This window comes from Mytilus edulis, chromosome 1 (genome assembly GCF_963676685.1).
Source record: "Mytilus edulis chromosome 1, xbMytEdul2.2, whole genome shotgun sequence".
Classification (NCBI taxonomy): Eukaryota; Metazoa; Mollusca; class Bivalvia; order Mytilida; family Mytilidae; genus Mytilus; species Mytilus edulis.
This window is the reverse complement of record NC_092344.1, coordinates 125,362,607-125,388,511: the sequence shown is the minus strand read 5'-3', so window position 1 is coordinate 125,388,511 and position 25,905 is coordinate 125,362,607. Positions and strand designations below refer to the sequence as shown.

At 31.6% G+C, this 25,905-nt stretch overlaps 1 protein-coding gene across 5 annotated transcripts in view; it reads right to left on the bottom strand.

Moving 5' to 3' along the window:
* Window positions 1-7,234: 7,234 nt before the first annotated feature.
* The window catches only part of LOC139518937 (putative defense protein 3), a 31,564-nt gene continuing 12,893 nt past the window's right edge, over window positions 7,235-25,905 (bottom strand). For 3 of the 5 annotated variants that reach the window (XM_071310633.1, XM_071310641.1, XM_071310654.1), the window contains exons 2-5: window positions 12,290-12,495; window positions 10,340-10,506; window positions 9,225-9,316; window positions 7,235-7,846 (exon numbers count right to left, since the gene is read on the bottom strand). In XM_071310633.1, coding sequence (XP_071166734.1) covers window positions 7,651-7,846; window positions 9,225-9,316; window positions 10,340-10,506; window positions 12,290-12,495 — 661 coding nt within the window. In that variant the 3' untranslated portion in view covers window positions 7,235-7,650. Of the gene's footprint in view, window positions 7,847-9,224; window positions 9,317-10,339; window positions 10,507-12,289; window positions 12,496-23,552; window positions 23,584-23,630; window positions 23,765-25,905 lie in introns of those variants that run through there. The other 2 variants (XM_071310648.1, XM_071310663.1) reach the window with 2 other exon arrangements.

The following is a 25,905-nucleotide window of genomic DNA, read 5'->3' as shown; positions in this document are numbered from 1 at the left end:
TTTTATGCATTTATGAGAAACTTTTTAATATTATATTTGATAAAGGTCTTATTCCACATAGCTGGCTTATAGGTACAATTAAACCAATTTATAAAAACAAAGGAAACTCCAAAGATCCAAAGAATTATAGACCAATTACTATCGTTAGCTGTCTGGGAAAATTATTTACAGCAGTTTTGAATAAAAGACTTAATGATTTTTCAGAATAGTTTACCTTAATACAAGAAAATCAAAGTGGTTTTCGGCAAAAATATTCTACTACAGATAGTATTTTTACCTTGTATTCTTTTTTTGAATTATTGAAATGTAGGAAAAAGAAATTATATTGTGCCTTTATAGATTTTGAGAAGGCTTTTGACACTGTATGGCGAGATGGTTTGTTTTATAAAATGTTGTTAAATAATATAAATGGTAAGATGTATAAGGTTATATCTAATATGTACTGTGATACTAAATCTCGTATATCATACAATAATTGTAATTCAGAATACTTTGCTTGTGACAACGGCGTACGACAAGGAGAAAACTTATCACCTTTCCTATTTTCTTTATTTTTAAACGATTTAGAAGATTTCTTGGTTAGTAAAAATATTACAGGACTTAAAACCTTATCAGAAGACCTTGAAAGAGAATTAGAAATACATCTAAAACTTTTTATCATATTATACGCAGATGACACGGTGCTGTTGGCCGAAACAGCACAGGATCTACAGACGCAACTCAATGCCTTTCATGACTATTGTAAGGGTTGGAAACTGAAAGTAAACGTTGACAAAACTAAAACCCTAGTATTTGGTTTGGGACGTTTGCCAAAAAACCTCCAATTTACTTATAATGGCATAAACATTGAGTTAGTAAAGCAGTTTAACTATTTGGGTATTGTTTTTACTAAAACAGGAAACTTTAATATGACTAAAAAATATTTATCCGATAAGTTCTTAAAAGCCATGTACGAAGTCCTGAAAATAGGAAGGATGTATCAGCTTTCTGTTAAATGTCAACTGACCTTTTTGACAAAATGATCAAGCCCATTCTATTGTATGGGTGCGAAGTATGGGGCTTTGGTAATAATGATATCCTGGAAAAGATTCATTTAAAATTTTGTAAAATTCTTTTAAACTTGAAATCCTCAACGCCAAATTATATGGTTTACGGGGAACTAGGTCGTCATCCGATCGAAATAGATATTAAAGTTCGAACAGTACTATTCTGGGCAAATTTGATATCCGGTAAACAAGCAAAGTTTTCCTTCATATTATATCAACTTTCTCGTCATATGAACGAGCACCATAATAACCAGATAAAATGGATCCTGTTTATACAAAAAATATTTCAAGATTGTGGTTTCTCATACATATGGGAGTCACAAAATTTTGTTAATAAAGAATGGTTAAAAACTGTTATAAAGCAGAGATTGCTAGATCAATATATTCAGAACTGGAATTCCCTCATTCAAAATTCACCAAAAGGTATTAACTACAAAATTTTTAAGAAAAACTTGGAATTCGAAGAATATTTTAATATTTTGGACTTCAAAGACGCTATTGTTTTTTGTCTATTTAGAACGACTAATACTAAGCTGCCGATTGAAACAGGAAGATGGCAAAACGTGATCAGAGAAAACCGCGTTTGCAGTCTATGTAACAATCGACAAATAGGTGACGAATATCATTTTATATTTGAATGCAATTTTTTCCATCAAAAACGCAAAGAGTTTTTAACTGCATATTTTACAAAACGGCAAAATACAGTTAAATTCTCTGAACTTATGTCAAGTACAAGAAAACCAGTTCTGAAGAAGCTTTGTTCTTTTATAAAAAATATAAATACTAGTGTTTGTACTCCTGGCTTGTAACTTTTGTAACCTCTCTCGCTTGTTTTGTACATATTGTAAATATTTATTGTTGTATTTGTTATCTCTGTACCGATGTAATGCATTGGCTTTATGAGAATAAAGATATATATAAAACAATTCAAACGAGAAAACTAACGGCCTTAACGCGTCTGGCATACAAAATATCAATTAATTCTGGTATTTTTGACGAGTTTATATAGAAACTTCATAAAACAAAATCAAAGAAGACATGTAGAGACAAGAAAACTCTATCGTGGGTATGCTCACATTTTCGAATAACCAGGCTTCTCACAAACGAAATTAAAGTTACATAATGTTATAACTGCAAAATGTATAGTAACAAGACATAAAAACAAATATATTTCACAGAACAGGATAAAGAATTTAAGCTAAATAAGCACTACTTTGTAAACATAAAATAAAGATTAACACAGTTGTAATCTGTGGGTGGGTAAATCACTGATTTCTCAACAATACATTTAAAATGTGTCGTGATCCCAAAACAAAGAAATAATTATGAGCGTCCTGTATAAAGGTAACATGCTAACCAATCAAAATAAAAAAAAATTTCTTCCGAGTAATATGTAAACAATGATCCACGTGTATTTATCACTTTTTCAAAACTGAAAAATTTCACCATTCACTAAGATCTTTTTTTCTCTCTGATTGTTAGTGACGTCTTAAAACTAAACACATTGAATGATTGATATTTTAGTCTTTAATAGATACAGAATTTGTGTATAAGTTGTTATTGGATTTGAACTAGCTGCAGTAACTCCGAGTACGCTCAGATGTGTACTTTGTGTCTTCAGTATTTTAGTTAGGTCTGTCTGTGCTTTGTATAGTCCATATGAGCTAAATCATTTTCAATATTTTCGTATGTTGTACTGTTACACAACTTCCCAGGCTTTTGAGAAAGTGGGGCAACCAAAACATGCTCAATCAACCACATAATGGCCTGTCCCTAGTCAGTTACCTGTAATTTAGTGGTTGTCGTTTCTTGCTATTTATCATATTTGTTTTACTTGTATTGTATTGCACATTTTGTTCTTGTATTGTGATAATGCACTACTTTGTCAGATTAGGGGAGGGTTTGGCGTCATCTAACTACAATGAAGTTAACCCCGCCACATTTGTATGTGCCTACTCAAAGTCAAGAGCCTGTAATTCAGTGGTTGTTTTTTTGCTGTTTATTATATTTGTGTTTCGTTAATCGTTTTGTACATAAATCAGGCAGTTAATTTTTCGTTTGAATTGTTTTACATTTGTCATTTCGGGGCCTTTTATAAGTTGCAATGCAGTATGAGTTTCGTTAACTGTAAATGACCGTACGGCGACCTATAGTTGCCAACTTCTGCGTCATTTTCGTCATATGCTGGAGAGTTGTCTGAATGGCAATCATACCACATCTTCTTGTTTCTAATATTCACAGTCTAGGCTTTCATCATGTTGTAAAAATTATCCGTATTTTATAGTCTTTCTTTTACAAAAAGACAATTTTAGTTAAAATATTGAAAATTGTGAACGTGTCTTTTTAATACTGTTTTCTAATTTAAAGGACTTTGTTATCTCAAAGACTTAAAATATCAGAAAGGAAATGTCCATTCAACTTTACATATATCAGTTGAAAGGTATCAACTGATGATGTGTGTTGTTCGATCTTTTTCTTCTTTGTAGCATTTATTTGGATAATTTGCGTCTTTTATTTATTTTGTTTTTAATCATCATGTTGTTTTTATCTTCTAGGTGTTATATTAAAATTTTGTCTTTGGCAACTTCATAGTTAAGTATGATTTTAGAAAAGTACTTAGTATTTACAAGATTATATTTGTCAATATAACGAAATTATAACTGTCATACAAGTGAAAGGTTTAGCTATTTATAAAACAAGGTTTTACCCACCATTTTCTACGGCAAATTCCTATACCAAGTCAGAAATATGACAGTTGTTTTCCATTTGTTCCATTTGTTGATATAGTATAACGTTTTAATTATTTGTTAGTTTTTACGGACCTCCCCCTTTTGAAATACACCCTTTTCTCCCTGATTGTTCTAGGCCTTCTAGCTTTCATAGACCATCAGCAATACCACGTATGCATTCGAGTCACATTCACAATTATACATTTCCATAATTTTTTAATTAACTTTGCCCGATGGGTTGCTTACATGTACAATACTAGGTAACCTTCACACGATACACTTTTTTAATATATTTATTGCTAATAAAACTCTTCTCTATATTAGATATTGGCAGATGGTAAGCGCGAGTAAAATATTAAGTTTCAACATTTTTAAAGCATTAAAAGTCTATTTAATACCAAAACACATAAGAACGAGATATAATGATAAAAATATAAATTCATAATTTCCTTACTTAGGCACCGACCGTTCATTCGCGGAGGCATGGTGTTTTATGTTTGATTTTGTTTCTATTTATAAGAGAGTGATCAAAAATATTCCTGTTCCTGTATGAGGGAGGCGTAATTACCAAAAGGACAATCAAACTCATAAGTCAAAATAAATTGGCAATGCCTCGGCAAAAAAAAACAATGGAAAGATAGACAACAGTTTACAAAACATAACATAAAAAACTAAAGATTGAGCACGTATCCCACCAAAACCAGTGATGTATGCTTTGGAAAATAATTTTTCTATTAAAGATGAATAAAATTGTTCCTGGGAAAGAAAAACCTTGCCCCTTTTAAAGGAGGAATTGTCGAAGCCTTAATTTTCCGACTAATTTTAATAACTATTAGGTTACGCTGTAAATATGCATTACTGAAAATGAAAATGACAATACATGAGATGATAATAAATGACAATACGATATATAATAATATATAATTTCCTTCACACAGGTACTGACCATTCAGCTCTAGGAGGATGGATTTAAAAAAACAAATGTTTAATTCATTTTCTTTTTAATTGAAGGCAAAAAAAATTGTTCGATGGCAAATTAAGAGGAAAAATAAACACAACATGACATTTCATAGATCCACAAAAGAGGAATGATCGATGCCTCATAAATACCCGCTTTCATTAATAGGGTTACACTGTTAATAAGCATACATGAAAATGATATTACATGTAGATAAAATGGTATTGAACAGTCAAAGATTGAAACAAAAATAGACACTGACAAAACGAGCCTTATTATGACATAATACCTTCTAAGTTTTCCGTTATAAAAAAAACTTGTCCAGGATACATAGTTGTATATATACCGCTATGGGTCTCCACACTTTCACATATATTTGATCATACTGTGAAACCTGTGTTGTTATATGGGAGTGAAATATGGGGATCTTCAGTAATAAATAAACTAAATAAAAATGAACATAATCTTTTTAAACTATGCAAGGACATGAAACAAGAAAGTATTCATGTCAAATTCTGTAAATTTTCTTTGGGTTTAGGTAACAAATCTACAAATATAGCTGTATTGGGTGAAATGGGAAGATATCCCTTATTTTTTGAAGTAATTTTAAATATGTTTAGATATTATAAATATATATTAAAGTCTGATGATATCCTTCTCTCTGAAGCCCTGAATGTCTCTAAATCACTAAATAGTTTAAACAAAAATAGTTGGTATAGTTGTATTGCTATTCTTATGAAATATCTTGATATAGATCTTAAACTTGTTAAAAATTCAAAGATGGATTTAAAATCACTAATTTACCGGAAATTAAAACAGAAATATTCTTGTATCTGGAAATCTGAACTTTACAATGATAGACAAAATGAACAGCATGGACTTACAGATTATTTAAAGAAAATATTTATATGGAAAAGTACTTATTAATTTTAAATGAGGATGAAAGGCTACTGCTCACTAAGTTCAGAGTCAGTGCACATAAATTAGAAATTGAAAGAGGCAGATATGTGGGGCTTCGAGTGGAGGATAGAATATGTAAATTATGTAACACTGAAGTTGAAGATGAAATTCATTTTCTTCTTCAGTGTCCTGTTTTAGAAAATAAAAGATCTGAATATATAGATTACTTAAATAAGGTTAACAAAAACTTAAAAAGCCTCCCAAATAAATCAAAATTAATATGGTTAATGTCATCTGAGGATAATGTTATAATTAAAAAAGTAAGTTTATTATTGTGTACTTTATTCAAAGAGAGAAAATTAATTCTAGATACAGTTTAGTCACCGGTAGTTTGTCCATCTATATTATATTGTAAAACTATATATATATATATCTTTTCTGCAGAATTTATTTGGTTGAAAAAGACTTGACTTTGTTTAATTGTTAAATAATCAATGTAATCAATATGTAATCACTTGTATGAAATTGAACTTAATTGTACTGCTCAAATTATTGGGCATCATGATTGACAATAAAAAACGGGCGTATGACATTTGCGCCGATTTTGAAAATTTTCATTCTTTCATTTGCGCCGATTTCATTTTTTCATTTGCGCCGATTTTATATTTTTTCCTAATTGGATTTACAGGTAAGTTACAGGTTAATTTATACTTTTAGATTGGCTGAGCACAGAGTATAAAGACAAATCAAGTGACATTGCAATTATTGGTAAATGGCTATCCCAATGTTTCAGGTTACCATTCCTTTCCCTAAATGAAATCGATGACTGCTTCACGTTTGACATTGTCTGACGCTCCGCTCCTTCTGATGACAAATGTCATATATTCTTGGACAACCTGCAAGTACACATTCCATAACGGTCAACTAATTCGCCAAATATAGAAGATGCGAAATCATAAGAAAGGAATATAATAGATGTGTTGCCTAAACATACTCGGCAAGAACAGATTTATGATTTGAATTTAATCCGATTTTATGGATTTGAATGCTGCACATATATTTTTAATTCGTCATTTAAGTATTATAAACAAAGTGCTTTTATCTTAGGTTTTTACTTCTTGATTTTAAGCAGGAAACAACAGTTTTATACATGTTATGATTGACAATTCATAATATATGTACAACTGGCTAACGGAAGAGGTCTTTAATGATAAATGAAAATAACATTACTGGGATGGAGAGTTGTCTCATTGGCACTCATACCACATCTTCTTATATCATTTCATCACCTGTAATTTACCTGTTATATACCTGTAAAAAAATTCGGCGCTAATGAAAAAAAAAATCGGCGCAAATGAAAGAAAAAATCGGCGCAAATGAAATGCAGATCGGCGCAAATGCAAAACGCCGTAAAAAACTTTGTATTTGTATTGTATTTTGTATCCATAACGAAGATGACCAAAACCCATATATTCCAAAAAATTTGCAGGATGATTAAAGAAAACATTCCTTAGTGAAAGAGACTAAATAAATAGTATTTGTATTTTTTCAAGTGTTCACACCAGTTTAAGCGAAAATGTCAATAATAATAACTATCGGACATTCATTATATCACCCTTATTACAGCATTCTAATGGTAATACTTAAGAAACTGGAATTGTGTTTATAAATAAACATGGCAAACATGGTAAACATTGAGAGCAAAGAAAACTAACCCTATAAGAAAGGCTGCTTATTATATTTACCACAATTATAATTATTATTAATTATTATATAATAACTATAGTGGGATCAAATTATTTGACCATACAAGATATGTTTAGCATAATAAAGGTTCAACCTTCAGGGCTGTATACATATTAAGCAGAAATCAATCTCTCAACTCTCCGAATTTGGGTCAAAAATCTCTTCAAAAATCTTATTTTCAGATATAATAATATCAATTCTCTTTATATCAGTTCAGGAATTAAATTTTGATGTTGTGACAGTGTTCCATCCCTGAATATAATCATCATATTCAATATGAATGATATACAATAAATATGAAAACAGTCATAGCAAGTACAAGTAACGTCGACATTTTATGTATTGCAGCTGAACAAATGGTAGGTGGTTGAGTACATGTTTCGGGAGTGATCGAACTTCCAGGATCCATAATGAATTCTGATACAACATTCATCCAAAAGGTCATCTGGCGCCTAGCAATCGTGGCTCTGTAAAAGAACAACATATTAAACACTTCAATATCCTCTATAATATTATCTTTAATTGTCCGTAATGGATTTTTGATTTTCTCGCCATTTTATCATAGACGTCCTGATTTTGTATTTTGTTGCCATTTCATCATAGACGTCCTGGTTTTGTATTTTGTCGCCATTTTATCATAAACGTCCTGGTTTTGTATTTTGTCGCCATTTTATTATAGACGTCCTGGATTTATATTTGTTTATTGCAGACCTGTAATGCACCGTAACATGTGTATTAGTAAAGAAATGGGATCGGTTAAATAATTTCGATGTTTTCTATATATTTCCATTCATTACATTTTGAAATTATTATTTCATTTAGGATAAATTTAGACAATCGATTTTCAGGTAGTTTACAATACTGTTTTACAATCTCCGTTTTTATTTTTGTAAAATTATTTTACTAAAATGCTATGAATTATCTTTGTTTTTAATTTTTCATTTAATTTATCTCATTCTTTCTTACTTTATTAATGGTAACGGATGTCATACCAGTACATCTTTCCAATGTATTGCACAAAGTAATTTTGAAATAAGAAGAATATTATTTGCATTTCTTTATTACATGTTCATTTTTGAAAGATTTTTGGGAGAAAGTACATTATCTTCTAGCAAAAATGAATTTTCAAAACAAGATATTAGCAAAACATATAGTATTTGGATACAAAATATCAGATCAAGGGTATAACGGTTTTAATTATTTCTTGACAATTATAGGTTTTTGTATTTACAAGTCGTACTATGTATCCGAGCAAAAACTGAAATTTTTAGATGTGTATGCTATGTTTATAAAGGATTTACGAAGGTTCATGAATGAGAACAAAACAGTATCTCAAAATGTATTTTTCATAAAGTTAAAAAGATTGATATAATTGATGGGAATCAAAAATAATGTTTTATTATATTTTATTATATTCTGTGTATTTTCCTGGATACTCAGAAAGTATTTCACAGGGATACTTTATTGAAGCTTGGACAATGAAGTAAACATGTAACAAGCAATTTGAAGAATAAAGAATATTTATTTGAAAAAAAAAAAAAAAAAAGTAATTTTTAAATAAAATATGAATGCTGCAAACACAACGTTTAACTTTGCGATATTCAAAAGCTAATTATCTATCAAAACTTTTATTTATTATTGGTTTAATAGAGGATATACTGACTGCTTCATAATAGAACATTTCGTTGTCAGAAAGACGCATCATCCAACATTAGATTCACTTTTTGTCGGTTATTATTCTGTGGTATACATGTTGTAATGTACTATTATTTATTTGTGAATTTTTCTATGCTTTACACAAGTTACAAATTTCAATGTTAGTGTTGTATGCAGAAAAGCCTATACCTGATAAACAGTGGACCTTCTGACACTGGGGGTGCTTTCCAATAAAATGTCCTGTTATAGATATGAGCATGTGCCATGTGGCCAACTGTATCCTGTAAAAGAGGTATGTGTCGTGTGTCATAAAAAGAGATAATCACATTAGATATTGTGATTTCAAAGGGTTTTTCATATAACTATAGTCTTCACTTCCCTTGCCTTTATAGTCACTATTTGAAAGCCTTGTCCTCTGTTTACCACATCGCAGACGAAGACTCAAACACTTTTTTTTTTGTTGCAAATTATTTATTCAGAATGAAATGTATAACTAAAAACATAAAATTCACAGCAAAACTGGGTGTCCCACAGATTCCCCTGCATCCTTCACGAAAGAGGAGGTTTTTATCAAAATCACATATCTGTTCCTCTTTCTTTTGGTATTCCCTTAAAAACAAATCTTCCGTCTTTATACTGGTCATCTACACTTCATCAATCCTAATGAAGAAAGAGATATTTTCGGGTCGTCAAGATGTTCTACTTAAAATCTTTTGCCATTCTTTCTGCAGAACAGATACCTTTCATACATATTTTGATGAGGTATTTTCAACAAGTTGTGCCGATCATATGTAGATACCTGAATATCTAAATATCTACGCAACATTCTTACAATTTTTCAGTAATATAAAACGTTTGTTCTTCCTTCGCTTTACGCTACTTTGCTCAATTGTAGATTGACAAGATCGTCTTATCAAACAGAGCTTTTACTACAGAATCTAGATTGACAAGATCGTCTTATCAAACAGAGCTTTTACTACAGAATCTAGATTGACAAGATCGTCTTATCAAACAGAGCTTTTACTACAGAATCGTAGCTTTAGGTTGTAGATTGACAAGATCGTCTTATCAAACAGAGCTTTTACTACAGAATCGTAGCTTTAGGTTCTTTGTATTAGGTCATACAACATCTTACTTTGTGAAGACATCATATTTGTTTTATGTTCAATATTTTGTACATCAATTATGCCGATAGTTTTCTCGTTTGAATTGTTTTACATTTATCATTACGGGGCCTTTTATTGATGCCCCTTTACAAACACAATGTTAACAAATCTTCGCGTGAAAAGGATTGTAACACTTACATCCAGATTAGTACAAGACATCGTTGTTAGCAAATCTTCTCCAGCACCAAGCTTAAAGGTGCCAACCGACACATCTTTATTTTTATGGTCACAGTTAGCACGGCGAACTTGTAAAATCATTCCTTCGTAAAAATCGTAACCATGGTCACCATTGGCATAAACAAATACTGTAAAATAAAATTAATAAAAATCTTTTTTTTGTTTATTTTTAATTCGTTTCTTATTTCTACTTCGGTTGAAAGTACTAAAAGGCCAATACAAAAATCATAGGTCAAAAAAGATACAACGCCACGGCTATAAGAAACAAGCATTCTGAGTGAGGTTGATATCTGCTGTACAACGTCAACTTGGATTAGAAATACTGGGACAAAACCCAAACTTATTTTATTACTTCTAATGATATCTAAGCAATTGATTTTAGATATAGAACAAATTTAGGAAAGCTAAAATTGTCAAACAACTAGGTCCAACGGATGTAACAATCATTTAACCGAAACCAATACTTAAACTGTTACTTCTCATGACGAGATTGTTGAGGTTGGTATTTCAGTTTACTCTGTATCACATTGGTCATGTATTTTGTAGTTAACTATACGGTATTAATTTTGCACATTACTTAAGGCCGTATGGTGACCTGTAGCTGCTTACACCCAGGATTTGGTATCTGGTTTATCGTCGTTTTATTCCATGTGGTTGTTTTGTGAAAACCCAATGCCAAACCTTTCTATCTGTATCAGAAAATCCGACCAGAATACCAATATGCCAATCCATAAATATAAAATTAAAACATACTTCTGAAAATTCAATGACGTTCAAAATACTTCACGGTATTTTAATCAAGTTTCTATTTTAATAGCATAAAGCGTTGACTGGTAGACTGAAATGTTTTCATCTGGAACTCTCCCATCAACCACTAAATCACATGCTGAATGTGGGGGAAGTCCGTTTGCTAGTACGAGATCTGTGCGTCCATTCCGAATAAGGAATTTTTTTTTTTTTAATTCTGGTGTAATGAGAGTACCACTTTTTCTGAACGTTAAAGAACCACTGCAACCACATGATCTCTAAATGATAATCAATATCCTAGACATTCATAAATTTCTTTTTGAAATCGGTTCAATTGAATATTCAGTTGATAAACCTTAAGATTGTTTTTCCAATGTGTATGTATACATGATCTAGGAAATTAATATAAGTCTGAAACGGTCATTTATATCTCAAGAACTGAATTTTCGAACATAAGATGTTAACCAGAAGATTAGGCCATATTTTAAGGTATTTTCATGCCGGTAAATCGACTATCGCCAGATATTTCGCGTGTAGGCAATCTAATTATTTCTTTGAGTTTTCAATACGCATTGCATTTATATTGCACATGTTAATTATAGATTATCGTTGGTCATCTCAACGAATTTCATTTTCTCGCTTGAGTCTGTAGGCGAAAGTGAGAAAAGCAATCGAGTTGAAATGACCAATGATAATCTGTCTATCGCTATTTTACCTATGACGACGTTGTTGATTTCATTGACAATGGCATGTGCACCTTTAGTTTCTAGCAATATTTTTTCATATCACTCTATTGTGCTGAGAAAGGATATTATCAGTCAGTAAGATCAATGGGAAGTTTTGTAAAATAGCGATAATGTCAGTTACTGAAGAGATATAGTCGGAACAGAAGCGAATGTTGTTACATATTCTATTGCTACAAACCGTTCGTTGGAGATCACTTTTTATGTTTTCTGAACTTGTGTATCGCCCCTTTTGCTTATTCAAGTAAATAAAATGTGTACACTTAAAATCAAAACAGTTTGATAATTAACGATATATATATATCTGAAAATTGTAATAAAACTAAACATGACTGACAGATTCATTTCAAATTCGTTCAGTTTGGAATGGCCATATGTACTAGTTATGTCATAGCCGTTAACGTAATGCATAAGGTATTACCTTCAATGACCGAATTAGCTGTATAGGTCGTGCTGTTGATCGATATCTTGTAAGGAGATGATATTGTTTGAGAATAAGCCTTATTTCCTTCTGAATCTAAATGTCCTGCTGGATTCATGTCTACGCATGATTGACCTGGTACGTATAATCCATGGCTACTGACGGAAGTCACCAAAAGGAAAATTATAAACAGGATCACAGTCATTCTAAAATGAGAAGACATAATATAATCAATAACAATTTGAAAAGAATAATTTTGACATCGATTGTTTGTCCACATGATTATTCCCACGTGTTAATCAAGGGTTTCGGACTTTATTGACGATACTTGACAATTTGAAATAGAATATACGTTATCAAAGCAATATTTCATATTTCTAGTTTTATTAACATATTCAAAAATAAAAAGGAATATATATTTAATATTTTTGTCCCCGCGTTGCGCTCTCACAGGTACAATTCTTGCCTGATTTTTATAAAACCTATCCTATAGGTTGATATCAGCAATATCTCGGATAAGTTCTATAATGGTGGCCGATCGACTTTTTTTAAAAGAGTTATGCCCCTTGGAAATATTAAATTTATGGAACAATGGCCTCGTTACCGCTCTCACGGGTACAATTCTTGACAGATTTTTATAAAACCTATCCTATAGGACGATATCAGCAATATCTCGGATGAGTTCTATAATGGTGGCCGATCGACTTTTTTTACAAGAGTTATGCCCCTTGGAAATATTAAATTTATGGAAAATGGCCTAGTTAGAGCTCTCACGGGTACAATTTTTGCCAGACTGTTATAACTTTATACTATAGGTTAGAATAAGTTATATCTCAGACAAGTTCTATTATGGGGAACGATCGACTTTATTTTATAGAGTTATGCCCCTTGGAAATATTAAATGTATGGAAAATGGCCTCGGTAGTGCTCTCACGGGTACAATTCTTGCCAGATTTTCATAAAACTTATAGTATAGATTAATATTAGCAATAGCTCGGACAAGTTCCATAATGTTGACCGATCGACCTTTTTAAAAAGAGTAATACCCCTTGGAAATGTAAAATATGTGCAACGCGGGGAACATTGGAACTCTGTTCTTTTATTATTTATTTATACATAAAAAAAATACAAAAATAAGAAAATACTCATTGAATAAATATGATTTGTACGAACAATACATATTCTCTTTGGTTAAAGATAATTAACAGCAGTAAAACTTATCAAATTATATTATCACGGAAGGTTAGAGGTTGAGACATGTATACATATCATTACGAATTGTCATCAAAGCTAAGATTAGGACCATATTCATAAAAAGTAGAATAACAAAAATACCGAAATTCAAAACGAAAAGTCCCTTATAAAATGGCAAAATCAATAGCTCAAAAACTTCCAAGGTATACCAAAAACACTGCATCCAGCCTAAAATCTAAACTTTTGAATAGACGTTTAAGATTCATCCGAGTACTCGCGAGTACTCGAGTATCATGACCGAGTATCCGAGTATTAAATTTCAGATCTTTTGACATCCTTAAAATCAATCTCTAAGAGGTAGGGGTGGTTGAGTGGTTGAGGAACCATAAATGCACTCGACCAGGTACATCATCATATTCTATTTTTATATCTCGCAGCTAATGACCCGTTAAGTAAGAATCATTTGGCGTCTGAATCTCGATCGAAATGAGAATTCTAGAGTAAAAGGCTTTTTGGCGTTTCAATCTCGATTGGAATTTAAAAATCTTAAATAACAAGCTTTTGGCGTCTCAACCTCGATTGAGATGAAAAATCTTGATTAAAGACTACTGGCGTTTCAATCCCGATATCAACGAAATTTTAATTAAAAGGCTTCTGGCGTTCCAATCTTGATAGGAATGAAAATATTTAAATAAAAGGCTTCTGGCGTTCCAATCTTGATAGGAATGAAACTTTTTAAGTAAAAGGCTTCTGGCGTTCCAATCTTGATAGGAATGAAAAATATTAAGTAAAAGGCTTCTGGCGTTCCAATCTTGATAGGAATGAAAAAATTGAAGTAAAAGACTGTTTACATTTCAATCTCAAAGACGTATTTATTATTTTTCTTGTTTCAAACATCAAATTTCTTATACAAATCTTGCAAAACAAAAAGTAACGAGTAGAATTTAGCTAGAGAGAAAAATGCATTTTGAAAACAGTAAGAATTGGTAGAATAACAAATTGGGTCTCAAAATATGTAAAGATGGATACTGCAGTATTCTGTTAAGATTATAATCAACAAAATAAAAATGGCGGTTTTTATTGTTCTTTTTAATAAAATAACAGGTGTATACATCAATTGTTCTTAACTCAAAGTGTACATCTTAATAAAATGTTATCCTGACGTTTAGATTATTTCATATTTATGTTAAACAGCAATTCTTTTCATAACATATATATGAATGGTCGTTAGAGAATGATATGTTTATTATGACATTATATTATATACATGTATCGAGTCAATCTATCCAAGTTCATTTATTATGCAACTTACCAAAATAGAGATTTAGATTACATTTAAACAAGAAAAGAAATAATCATTCATCTCAGTATTATGATGAGTTCATAAAGATATGTAAATTAATTGTTAAGACACACATTCCGTCTACTTATTTTCGGAATGATATAGAATGGAATTCATAACAGCTTGAATATGTTTGATGGAATGATAAAGGTCCAGAGGTAATATCATTAAATAAATGGGGGACAAAAATATATTTACATCTACATTTTTTGGCACAAAACTAAGTTATGTGGCTCGTACAGTATAAGTGTAGGTCGAATTTCTTTTTAATAGATGTGAAAAATATTAAAACGAAATAATAGAACAAAAAATACAATTTAATATTTTTTAGTAGTTCTCCTCATGATTAGTTCATAGCAGTCATGAACTTTACATCACTACAATGCAGAGGTCACCAAGGAGCGGTTGCTTAGAACATGCTACAAATATTTTGAGATCACATCAGGTAGGGGTAGACATTGTTCCTGTGCAAAATTCATCAAGAGGCGATGCTCAAGAATACTGTACGGGAACATTATAAAGTTCAAGTGATAATAAAAAGAATTGGATTGTGATTATTTTAATATATTATCTGATCATGAGACATAGTTACTATAAAAATGGAAGATTTAGATTTCAATCCCATCAAAACTATTCATATCTCTAAGTACATATGCAAAATTTTGATACTTTCTCATCTTCATTATTCATTATCCAAATCAGTTTTTGATGGGGTCTAATTCTTAAAAATCTTGCAGCATTTATTAATCATTATATATTGTTATCATATCTTTAAGTTGGCCTGATGGACTAACACAATTTAAAAGAAAATGATTTTCATCTTCGATCTCACTATTACACATCTTTTGTAAACTCTATTGTGTCTTTAGTGTTACTATAGTTTACTTTTTTTTTTAAAGTAAATGGTGAGCATATATGCGAAATCTCGTAAGACTGTATTTTTCCATTTTTTTTTTACAATATCAAGATATATTTCGCAACCAATATTTTAAATAAAAGTGACTTGATGTACATAGTTTTCTTTCTGAATGTTCATTGAGATGTTTTTCCCCCATCAAAAACATGTTCATTTTCTGTTATCAGTCTATTGGTTTACCCCTGTCAGAGGATGTTAGACAATTATTGATCAGTGAAAAATAGGCGAAAAATAAAGGAGGAATACATTTCAAATGTATAAACCTTCCTTTGTCCTAGATTTCAAAACAAGAATAGCTTAGTTGTTTCCTTGAATATCTGATACAAGTTAAAATTTAGAATATCTGATACAAGTTAAAATTAGAATGGATGATAAACAATTATTTCATGGATTTAAAGCATCACATATTTTTCTCTGTAGACTAATATCATTGTATGTAGGTTTTTTTGTGGGTTTTTAAAAAAACAATTGCAATGTTGTAGAAAAAAAATCATTTTAAAACAAAGTTCAATGACAATGTAAATTTCAAATATGGTATTACATATACTTCTACTAGGTTTCACAGAGGACAGGGGAGATAATAATAAGCCATCTGGATAGTCATAGAAAGGAGGGTCTGGCAGATTCAATTAAATGAGTTTAAACCCGCTGCATTTGCTTGCACCTGTCCTAAGTCAGGAATATGTTGTTCAGTAGTTGTCGTTTGTTGATGTGGTTCATAAGTGTTTCTCGTTTCTCTTTTTTTATAAAGATTAGTCCGTTGGTTTTCCCGTTTCAATAGTTTAATACTAGTCATTTTTCGGGCCCTTTATAGCTTGCTGTTCGGTGTGAGCCAAGGCTCCGTGTTGAAGACCGTACTTTGAACTATAGTGGTTTACTTTTACATTGTGACTTGGATGGAGAGTTGTCTTATTGGCACTCATACCGCATCTTCTTATATCTATTTACACCTTTTGTTTACATTGCATGCATTATTTTAAAATTCATTCAACAATTTTTTTATTTTTTTTATCTATAAAATTACGGTACTGATTTTTCTTTGATACTATTTATATTATTTTATAACTCAGAAATGTTATTTTATTTACCGAAAATCCTCATTCTGACTCCAGTCACTTGACACATAAACACCAATGTGTTACTAAGTCAGGTTAGAGCGTGAATATCATATAACGTAAATTAGTTTTTCTATCCGCCCTTAGACATTTTTTAAGTTCATTATAACCTTCTTTAACCAAAATAAATACATTATGAAATTAAAGAATACTTTTATCTCAAGTAGCAGGTACATTTTAATTTTTTTTTGAATTACTAATATCTCTTTAATACATGTCTAATATCGGGTACTTTATAAAATAAAAGAATTCTAAAACACCAAGAAAAACTATTATAATCGTGTAAAATGTCATAATATCGCAAATTTCAAAAATCAGTAACTGTAATATTCCATACGTTATAAATCATACCGAAATCAAGTCGAATCATTATTTGGTTTAAAATCTAAGTATTGGATTGTAACCAGGCCAAACTTACAAATATACGCTAAACAAATCATTCAAACGACATTATAACATATCTTCGAAATATCTACCAAATAATGGCTTGTTACCAAAACGTATAGAAAAGACAATTCTTACAAATAAAATGTATACAAAAAGTTTGAATAAAAGAAAATTAAAAAAAAAACATAAACAGAGAAGAGGGAGTGACGAGGTGTGTATAGAGTTTTGATGTCTACCTTTCAATATTTCCAATATACTCTAGACGATGGAGCTTCAGGGTAAACAAAACTCAGACAAAATTGGACTGTCCGAATAGTAATATTTTGAACTGAAGTGATTAATTATGTTTTCTCAGTAATAAATGATATTTTAAAGATGCCCATCATTACAGAGCCTCCATTTTGGAAAACATTTGTAGTATACTAACCAATACCTATACAAAATGAGACTATTTGTAACTACAGTGTAACCTGTGTTATCCGACACACTGGGGGCCCAGAAAAAAATGTCGGATTTAGCAGGGTGTCAGAATAATCAGGCTTTTTTCTGCAAAGGATAGGCATATTTTTGGACCACGAAAATGTGTCGTTTAAAGCAGGATGTTGGAATACTGAGGTGTCGGATTAGGCAGGTTATACTGTAAATACATTTTGGTAATCGGTGATATTAATTACATGTCCGTTCGAGTTCAAAATTGCATTATTCTTAGAGGTATAAAAAAGGATATTTGCTTTAATACATTTGTTTAAAACTCCAATATTTCTTTTTTCACTATTTATTACGACATTTTAAAATAAGGAAATGTGAGATGATTGTCAAAAGACGACTTTCGATGAGACAAAAGGACGATGATGTTAAGATTTAGAACAAATGTCCACCAAGTTAATATTGTTAAATATTCTATGTTCTGTGTTAACACTTATTCAATTACTTTGAAATATAATCTCTGAAATTAATACAAATATGAACCGTAATCATTGCTAGGGTTAGGTTTAGTCCTAAGAATATGACGCTTTGTATGAACAACATTATAAAATCATTATCATTGCTAGGGTTAGGTTTAGTCCTAATAATATGACGCTTTGTATGAACAACAATCTTAAATCATTATCATTGCTAGGGTTAGGTTAAGTTCTCACAATATGACGCTTTGCATGAAAAACAATCTATAATCATTATCATTGCTAGGGTTAGGTTTAGTCCTTATAATATGACGCTTTTAAAGAACAACAATCTTATAAACGAATCATTCCTAGGGTTAGGTTTAGTTCTCACAATATGACGCTTTGTATAAACAACAATCTTAAATCATTATCATTGCTAGTGTTAGTTTTAGTTCTCACAAAATGACGCTTTGCATGAACAACAATCTTAAATCATTATCATTGCCAGGGTTAGTATGGAACGCCGTAACTGCCTTATGTTACTTCATTCTTTATCATGATGAGGTATTTCTTTATTATGATGAGATTTTTCTCTATTTTGATGAGTTTTTTCTCTATTTTGATGAGCTTTTTGTTTATTATGATGAGCTTTTTCTCTATTATGATGAGTTTTTTCTTTATTATGATGAGCGTTTTCTCTATTATGATGAGCTTTTTCTCTATTATGATGAGCTTTTTTGTTTATTATGGTGAGCTTTTTCTCTATTATGATGAGCTGTCAGAAGGGAATCATGGGAAATTAAGAGAATTAAGATCAAACAAAAAGAAAATGGCACAATCAGAAATGTTGAAAGTTCTTCGAAAAATTGGCTTGCTCCATGTGCGGGAAATGTTCGATAAAGAAAAAATAACTCCAAATATTGTCAGCATGCTTTCAAAACATGAACTGGAATATCTAGGAGTTACCATTCCAGCGCATAATTGTGACCAGCCACGACATATCCAGGCTTATGAAGGTAGAACGTCATTGTGAGAAAAACGCCGTTAACTATATGTGGCTAGCCACTTCCAGGCTTAGGAGGGTACATTGTCTAAAATTTGCTTTTTGTATATTTATCTAGAATATTCCGAAACAAAACTCTCTGTCATGTGAATTTGACATATTTGTTGTAATAGCAATGAAACGAGTCATTTCGAATATCGGTATGAAAATGAAACTGTTCTATGACGGCTTTTATTTATTGAAGGCACTAATTTATAAAATACAAAATTATTGTATTTATTGGCTCTTAGTAATGTTCAATTGAGTATTTGAATAAAAATTCAAAGACTTAAATTTACTACAAGACAAACAATTTTTAGCTCTATTTTAGAACATGTAATTTATACTTGTTGAAATGAAGTTAGTTTAAAAGGAGTAGGTCCGGTAAGGACCGATTTTGGCCTCAAATTTCAGTTTCATCTGACAAACGATTTGGACCACTTTTTAAACACTTAAGTGTCTATTTCATTTGATTCAATTAATTTATGTGAAAGGTTTTAACTAACTTAGTCCTTAAAAACGGTCCGATTCAAGCTCAAATATGAAAAATCTACCAAATTTGCCGAAAAATGTCACTTTTCAGATAGTTTTTGTCAAAATTGAAAGTGGCCGCATCCGTGTTCATCCTCAACCATTATATATGTTATGTATTATCATCAAATACAACTTGCTTTTCAATATTTAGGATGAACACGAATGCGGCCACTTTCATTTTACACGGAAACCGTCTAAAATTTAACTAAAATGATGGAATTGTGAAGATTTCAGTAATTTAGCATGACTTAATGGTGCTAGTACCCGATATATGTGCATTCTATTGTCAAAAACAGGCCATATTTATGTAGCAGAAGCATTCTACTGTCCAATAAATAACTAACAGTTTACATTTAAACAATTTTGTAAAACTGCTATATTTTCGGGCCAAAAAGGGGTCTTACTGGACCTACTCCTTTGTCAAATTAAGCTTTAAGAATTCCTTTTTTTAATTTAGATTTATTATGCATGTCTCTATACTTAGTATGCGACGCGTAACAGTTTATAAGTAGGTGTTCTCTTAAATGCATTTTATACGGTGCATTTGTTAGGGATATATTTCAGATTTCATTTATGAAAGGAAATCTATAGAGCAGAAATTTGATTTTTTTTGTATCAATTTAAAATGTAGATTCAAATATTTTTCACTTCAAACGATAAAGTAAAACTTCTTCAAAACTTATATATGATGTATAGTTCGGCGTCAGCAAAAAAGAAGCCAAGGAAAGTGTTTTTCTCTTCTTCACAAATACGTATTTCATTGAATCTCGATATTTATCTTGTTTATAATTTTTCTAACAATGACGTTCTACCTCCATAAGCCTGCAAATGTTATGACGGGTCACATATGATGACACTGCTTCTCACTTCTGCCGCCAACCAGGCTCCTCTCGACTATGCACAAGTTAGGGACTTCGTTACCACTTTAAACCTTTACTTAATTCTTTCATATATAATAGATATATTAGGTTTTAAAGTTTGGTTGTACCTTAAAACTTATTTCAAACGGGATACATCCTCATTTTTATAGATGATCTTTCTAATTTTATGATCTTTCTAATTTTAATGCCAAATTAGATATTGTATCTCATTTTCACGGTCCATTGAACATAGAAAATGATAGTGCGGATGGGGCATCCGTGTACTTGGGACACATTCTTGTTTGTATATAAATTAGGCCGTTAGTTTTCTCGTCTGAATTGTTTTACATTGTCATTTCAGGGCCTTTTATAGCGGACTATGTGGTATTGGATTTGCTTATTGCTGAAGACCGTAAGGTGACCTATAGTTGTTAATTTCTGTGTCATTTGGTCTCTTGTGGAGAGTTGTCTCATTGGCAATCATACAACATTTTCTTTTTTTTATATAGGTGTACCAGATGAGTTTCAATTCACAAAGTCATTAATGCCAAAGTTGGTACCTGTCCTATAGAAATCTGCTCTCATTATTCGTTGGTTATTAATTGCAATGTTTATTGGCTCAAAAACAAAAAATGGCCTTCCATCTTCCATAAGATTAGCCGCATCAATGTTTCTCCTAATCCATAATCAACTTAATCTCGATCACTGAGTTGTGTACCAACTGGATTCTGTATTTGACCGGCGATCCAAATACTGACAGGAGATGATTTTGTTGTTCTCATTCTATGGCTTGTCCAAGCTTGAGTCCAAATATCAAGTCTTCTGTTAATTTTATCCAGGTAAATGTAGTGCAGAGCTATTAGATGCAGCTCATTTAGTTGATCGGGAATTCCCTGGTCTTCCAAAAGGATAGAATAGCACAGAACACCCTCGTTAACGTCCCTTCACAATCTCTCTATTCTCTGATTGTGCGTGCTTGGGTCTGTAATCATACTGTCGTCACCATGTTTTTGTCAACATGAAATCCGCCACAAATAAATTTTCTAGTCCCTTACCTGACCAGAGGCGGATTTAAAGGGGGCCAGGAGGCCCAGGCCTCCCTTTTAACTGGAAAAAATTTGGTTGATTATATAATGAATCACTGACGCATGACCTGAGCGGGCCCCCTCTTAGGCAGTCAGTGGGACCCACTTATGAAAATTTCTGGATCCGCCACTGCAGATAGAACCTATACAAAAACCCTACTCTAGAGAGGAAGCTACTCAATACGGTGGCGGTGGTGTTGTCACGACAATGTAGAAACATAATAAGCCTACTGAACCCATCAACTCCACCCAAACTATCAGTTTTCACAGGTTTCATGTTTCCATACTTGATGCATTCCATTTGCAGTGTCATCATATTCGCTAAAAGGTAGCTCCTAGATATTCCAGTTCATGTTTTTAAAGCATGCTGAAAAAAAATTTCTTTATCAAACATTTCCCGCACATGGAGCAAGCCAAGTTTCCGAAGAACTTTCACAACATTTCTGATTCTGCCATTTTTCTTTTTGTTTGATCTTAATTCTCTTAATTTCCCATGACTCCCTTCTAACAGCTCATCATAATAGAGAAAAAGCTCATCATAATAAAGAAAAAACTCATCACAATAGAGAAAAAGCTCATCAAAAAAGAGAAAAAGCTCATCCTAATAAAGAAAAAGCTAATCATAATAAAGAAAAACCTCATCATAATAGAGAAAAACCTCATCATAATAAAGAAAAAACTCATCATGATAAAGAATGAAGTACCATAAGGCAGTTACGGCGTTCCATAGGTTAGGTTTAGTCCTAATAATATGACGCTTTGTATGAACAACAATCTTAAATCAGAATCATTGCTAGGGTTAGGTTTAGTTCTCACAATATGACGCTTTGCATGAACAACAATCCTAAATTATTCTCATTGCTAGGGTTAGGTTTAGTCCTTATAATATGACGCTTTGTATGCACAACAATCTAAAATCAGAATCATTGCTAGGGGTAGTTTTAGTTCTAATAATATGATGCTTTGTATGAACACCAATCTTAAATCATTTTCATTGCTAGGGTTAAGTTTAGTTCTAATAATATGACGCTTTGTATAAACAACAATCTTAAATCAGAATCATTGCTAGGGTTAGGTTTAGTTCTAATAATATGACGCTTTTAAAACAACAATCTAAAATCAGAATCATTGCTAGGGGTAGTTTTAGTTCTAATAATATGACGCTTTGTATGAACAACAATCTTATATCATTTTCATTGCTAGGGTTAAGTATAGTTCTAATGATATGACGCTTTGTATAAACAACAATCTTAAATCAGAATCATTGCAAGGGTTAGGTTTAGTTCTAATAATATGACGCTTTTAAAACAACAACCTTAAATCAGAATCATTGCTGGGTTAGGTTTAGTCCTACAAATATGACGCTTTGTATGAACAACAATCTTAAGTCAGAATCATTGCTAGGTTCTAATAATATGAAGCTTTGTATGAACAACAATCTTAAGTCAGAATCATTGCTAGGGTTAGGTTTAGTCCTAATAATATGACGCTTTGTATGAACAACAATCTATAATCATTTTCATTGCTAGGGTTAAGTTTAGTTCTAATAATATGACGCTTTGTATGAACAACAATCTTAAGTCAGAATCATTGCTAGGGTTAAGTTTAGTCCTAATAATATGAAGCTATGGACATGTTGGAAGACTTCCTATTGAATAATTGGTGATCTATACAAATGCAAAAATTGAAAAATACTTTCTACATACATCAAGATTATCTGAACTAGGGTTAGGGATATAAATTTAATGAATGAATACTTTATTGCAAAAAGCAGATATATATGCTATAGCAACGAAAACATATTTACAACATGGCAAATAATAAACAGTAGAGACCAATACAAATTCTGAAAATGATAGGCGGATGTCCTTCAATCTGTACTTATTAAAGCTAAGCAGACTTACCTTTTTTATCAATTTACAGTTAAAGAAAACCAGACAATGTTAGCACTAAGTTAAGTATATATATAAATCCTCATTCACCTGCGCAGTTTCCGCTCCAACAGGTTTTACTTCTGACAGATACTAATCGAATAAATGTTTATTCCGGATATATTGCACATTAACATGACGTTGGTGACACCACCGGTTTTCTGATCGTATTTTAAACCTATTTACAATATTGTGTTATAGGAAATATCTACGGATAAGACTTGTTAATTAACAAGAAATCTACACCAATTTTAAACGTCTCTTAGACTAGTAAATTCCCACTTAAATAATGCACTTTATTTTTTGTATTTCAAGTATTGTAAAAAAAAAAATGCACTGACTGACTTACTCTGCAGTCGAATACTTTAAAACTGCATTTACATTATAAAAACACACACATTAAGGTATAACGAGGTATTAGAAGACAACTCTAAACAAATATTCAAAAACTACTAAGAGTACAAAATATCATGCTTGAAATAAAAATACCTCTATCTCAAAGAGACGAAATAACATCTGTACATGTATCAACGATTTATCTTAACAATAATAAACCAACTGATGATCCTAATAAACAAAAACATTGAAGCTGCGCTTAGCTCTTAAAAACAAATCGACGTTCATATAATAATAATAAATATTATCAGTTTATATACATCTAGTAATCTATAAAAAAAAAAAAAAAGAAAAAAAAAGGAAGATGTGTTATGATTGCCAATAAGACAACTCTCCACAAGAGACCAACATGACACAGTAATTGTCAATTATAGGTCACCGTATGGCCTTCAACAATGAGCAAGGCCCATATCGCATAGTCAGCTATAAAAGGCCCGGAAATGACAATGTAAAACAATTCAAATGAGAAAACAATCGGCCTTATTTATATATAAAAAAAATGAGCGAAAAACAAATGTGTAACACATAAACAAACGACAAACACTGAATTACAGGCTCCTGACTGGGGACAGGCACATACACACATATATAATGTGGCGGGGTTAAACATGTTAGTGGGGACAGTACACCATAAGAACGAACTATAAAATGCAGTTGAAAAAGGCTTAACTCATCAGATGGACAAAAATACAAGTGGACGTGGCTGGGTTCAAGTACATCCAAACAACAAAAAGACACAAGGAACAGATCTGCGCATACTCGCAGTTAATTGACAACTCGTTTAAAGTCACTAACAACTATTACTAAAAGCATGCATCTAACATGCACTAAATGGGTTCCTAATTTAGGTTTTCATAGTTATTCACCGGCTCCATAAATAATTGTTTTTAGGACTGACACATAAAGCTTCACTGATACATGCATCATTATGAAAATTTCTATTACGTGTCTTTCCGAAACATCCGTCAAAATACCTTCACAAGTTAATCTGGGATAGAGCAGAAATAGACCATTTGTGTTATGTTTGGCATTGCATGTGATACTGCCCCATACCGATGTACTTTTACCAAAGAAAAAAAATCAAGATTACGGAAAAACACTTGTCCGTGAGAAGTTCCAGACTTGTATATTCTAGCACACGATGTCAAATACATAAGGTTATTAAAATCTTTTATTTTTCATTTCCCAAACAAACAAAAAATTCGAAAACATCATTTTTTACCCTGGTAAAACAATAAAAACACAATCAGTCCTGTGCTAAACAAACCTCAACAGTTCGGTTCCAAAAAAACGTCATTTTAGAGAAACCCGATTAGTCCGCTGCCAAGCAATTTTCATATACGATATTTTAAGTTTTTGAATGCACACAAGTGGTTCTAATATGTATTTTTTATGAAATAAAGGAGCACAAAAAGTCCACATTCTAATATACTGTGTATTTGAACGGAAAACACATCATTTAGTAGCTGTGTTCGGCCTGTTGTCCTGGTTTGTGTGGAGCTTTTTGAAAAAGGCAAGAGTGATACCGAAGCAAAATGACAATTTTTGCAAAGTTTGATCATCGATGCCTTCCGTGATCATATAAACATAAACACTAACGACTTCTTTTCGTCTATTTGGCTCATTTTGAGTCACATTGTCTGAAAACAAAACACGATAAGTCCGTTGCCGAACCCGATTAGTGCGGAAACGCCGACAAAAACCCGATAAGTCCGTTCCCATTCTAAACCGTGTAATTTGTCATGATAAAATTATATACCAACTTCCAAATCAATTTCTTCTAGCATGACGAAAACAAGTGAGGAAAACTGAATATATTTAGTAAATTTTCAAGGTCAAAGGACCATAACTCTGCACAAAATCATCAGACCGGAACAGAATTCGACCTTGATCTGTAACTTGTCATTATATAACTATACACTAAATATCT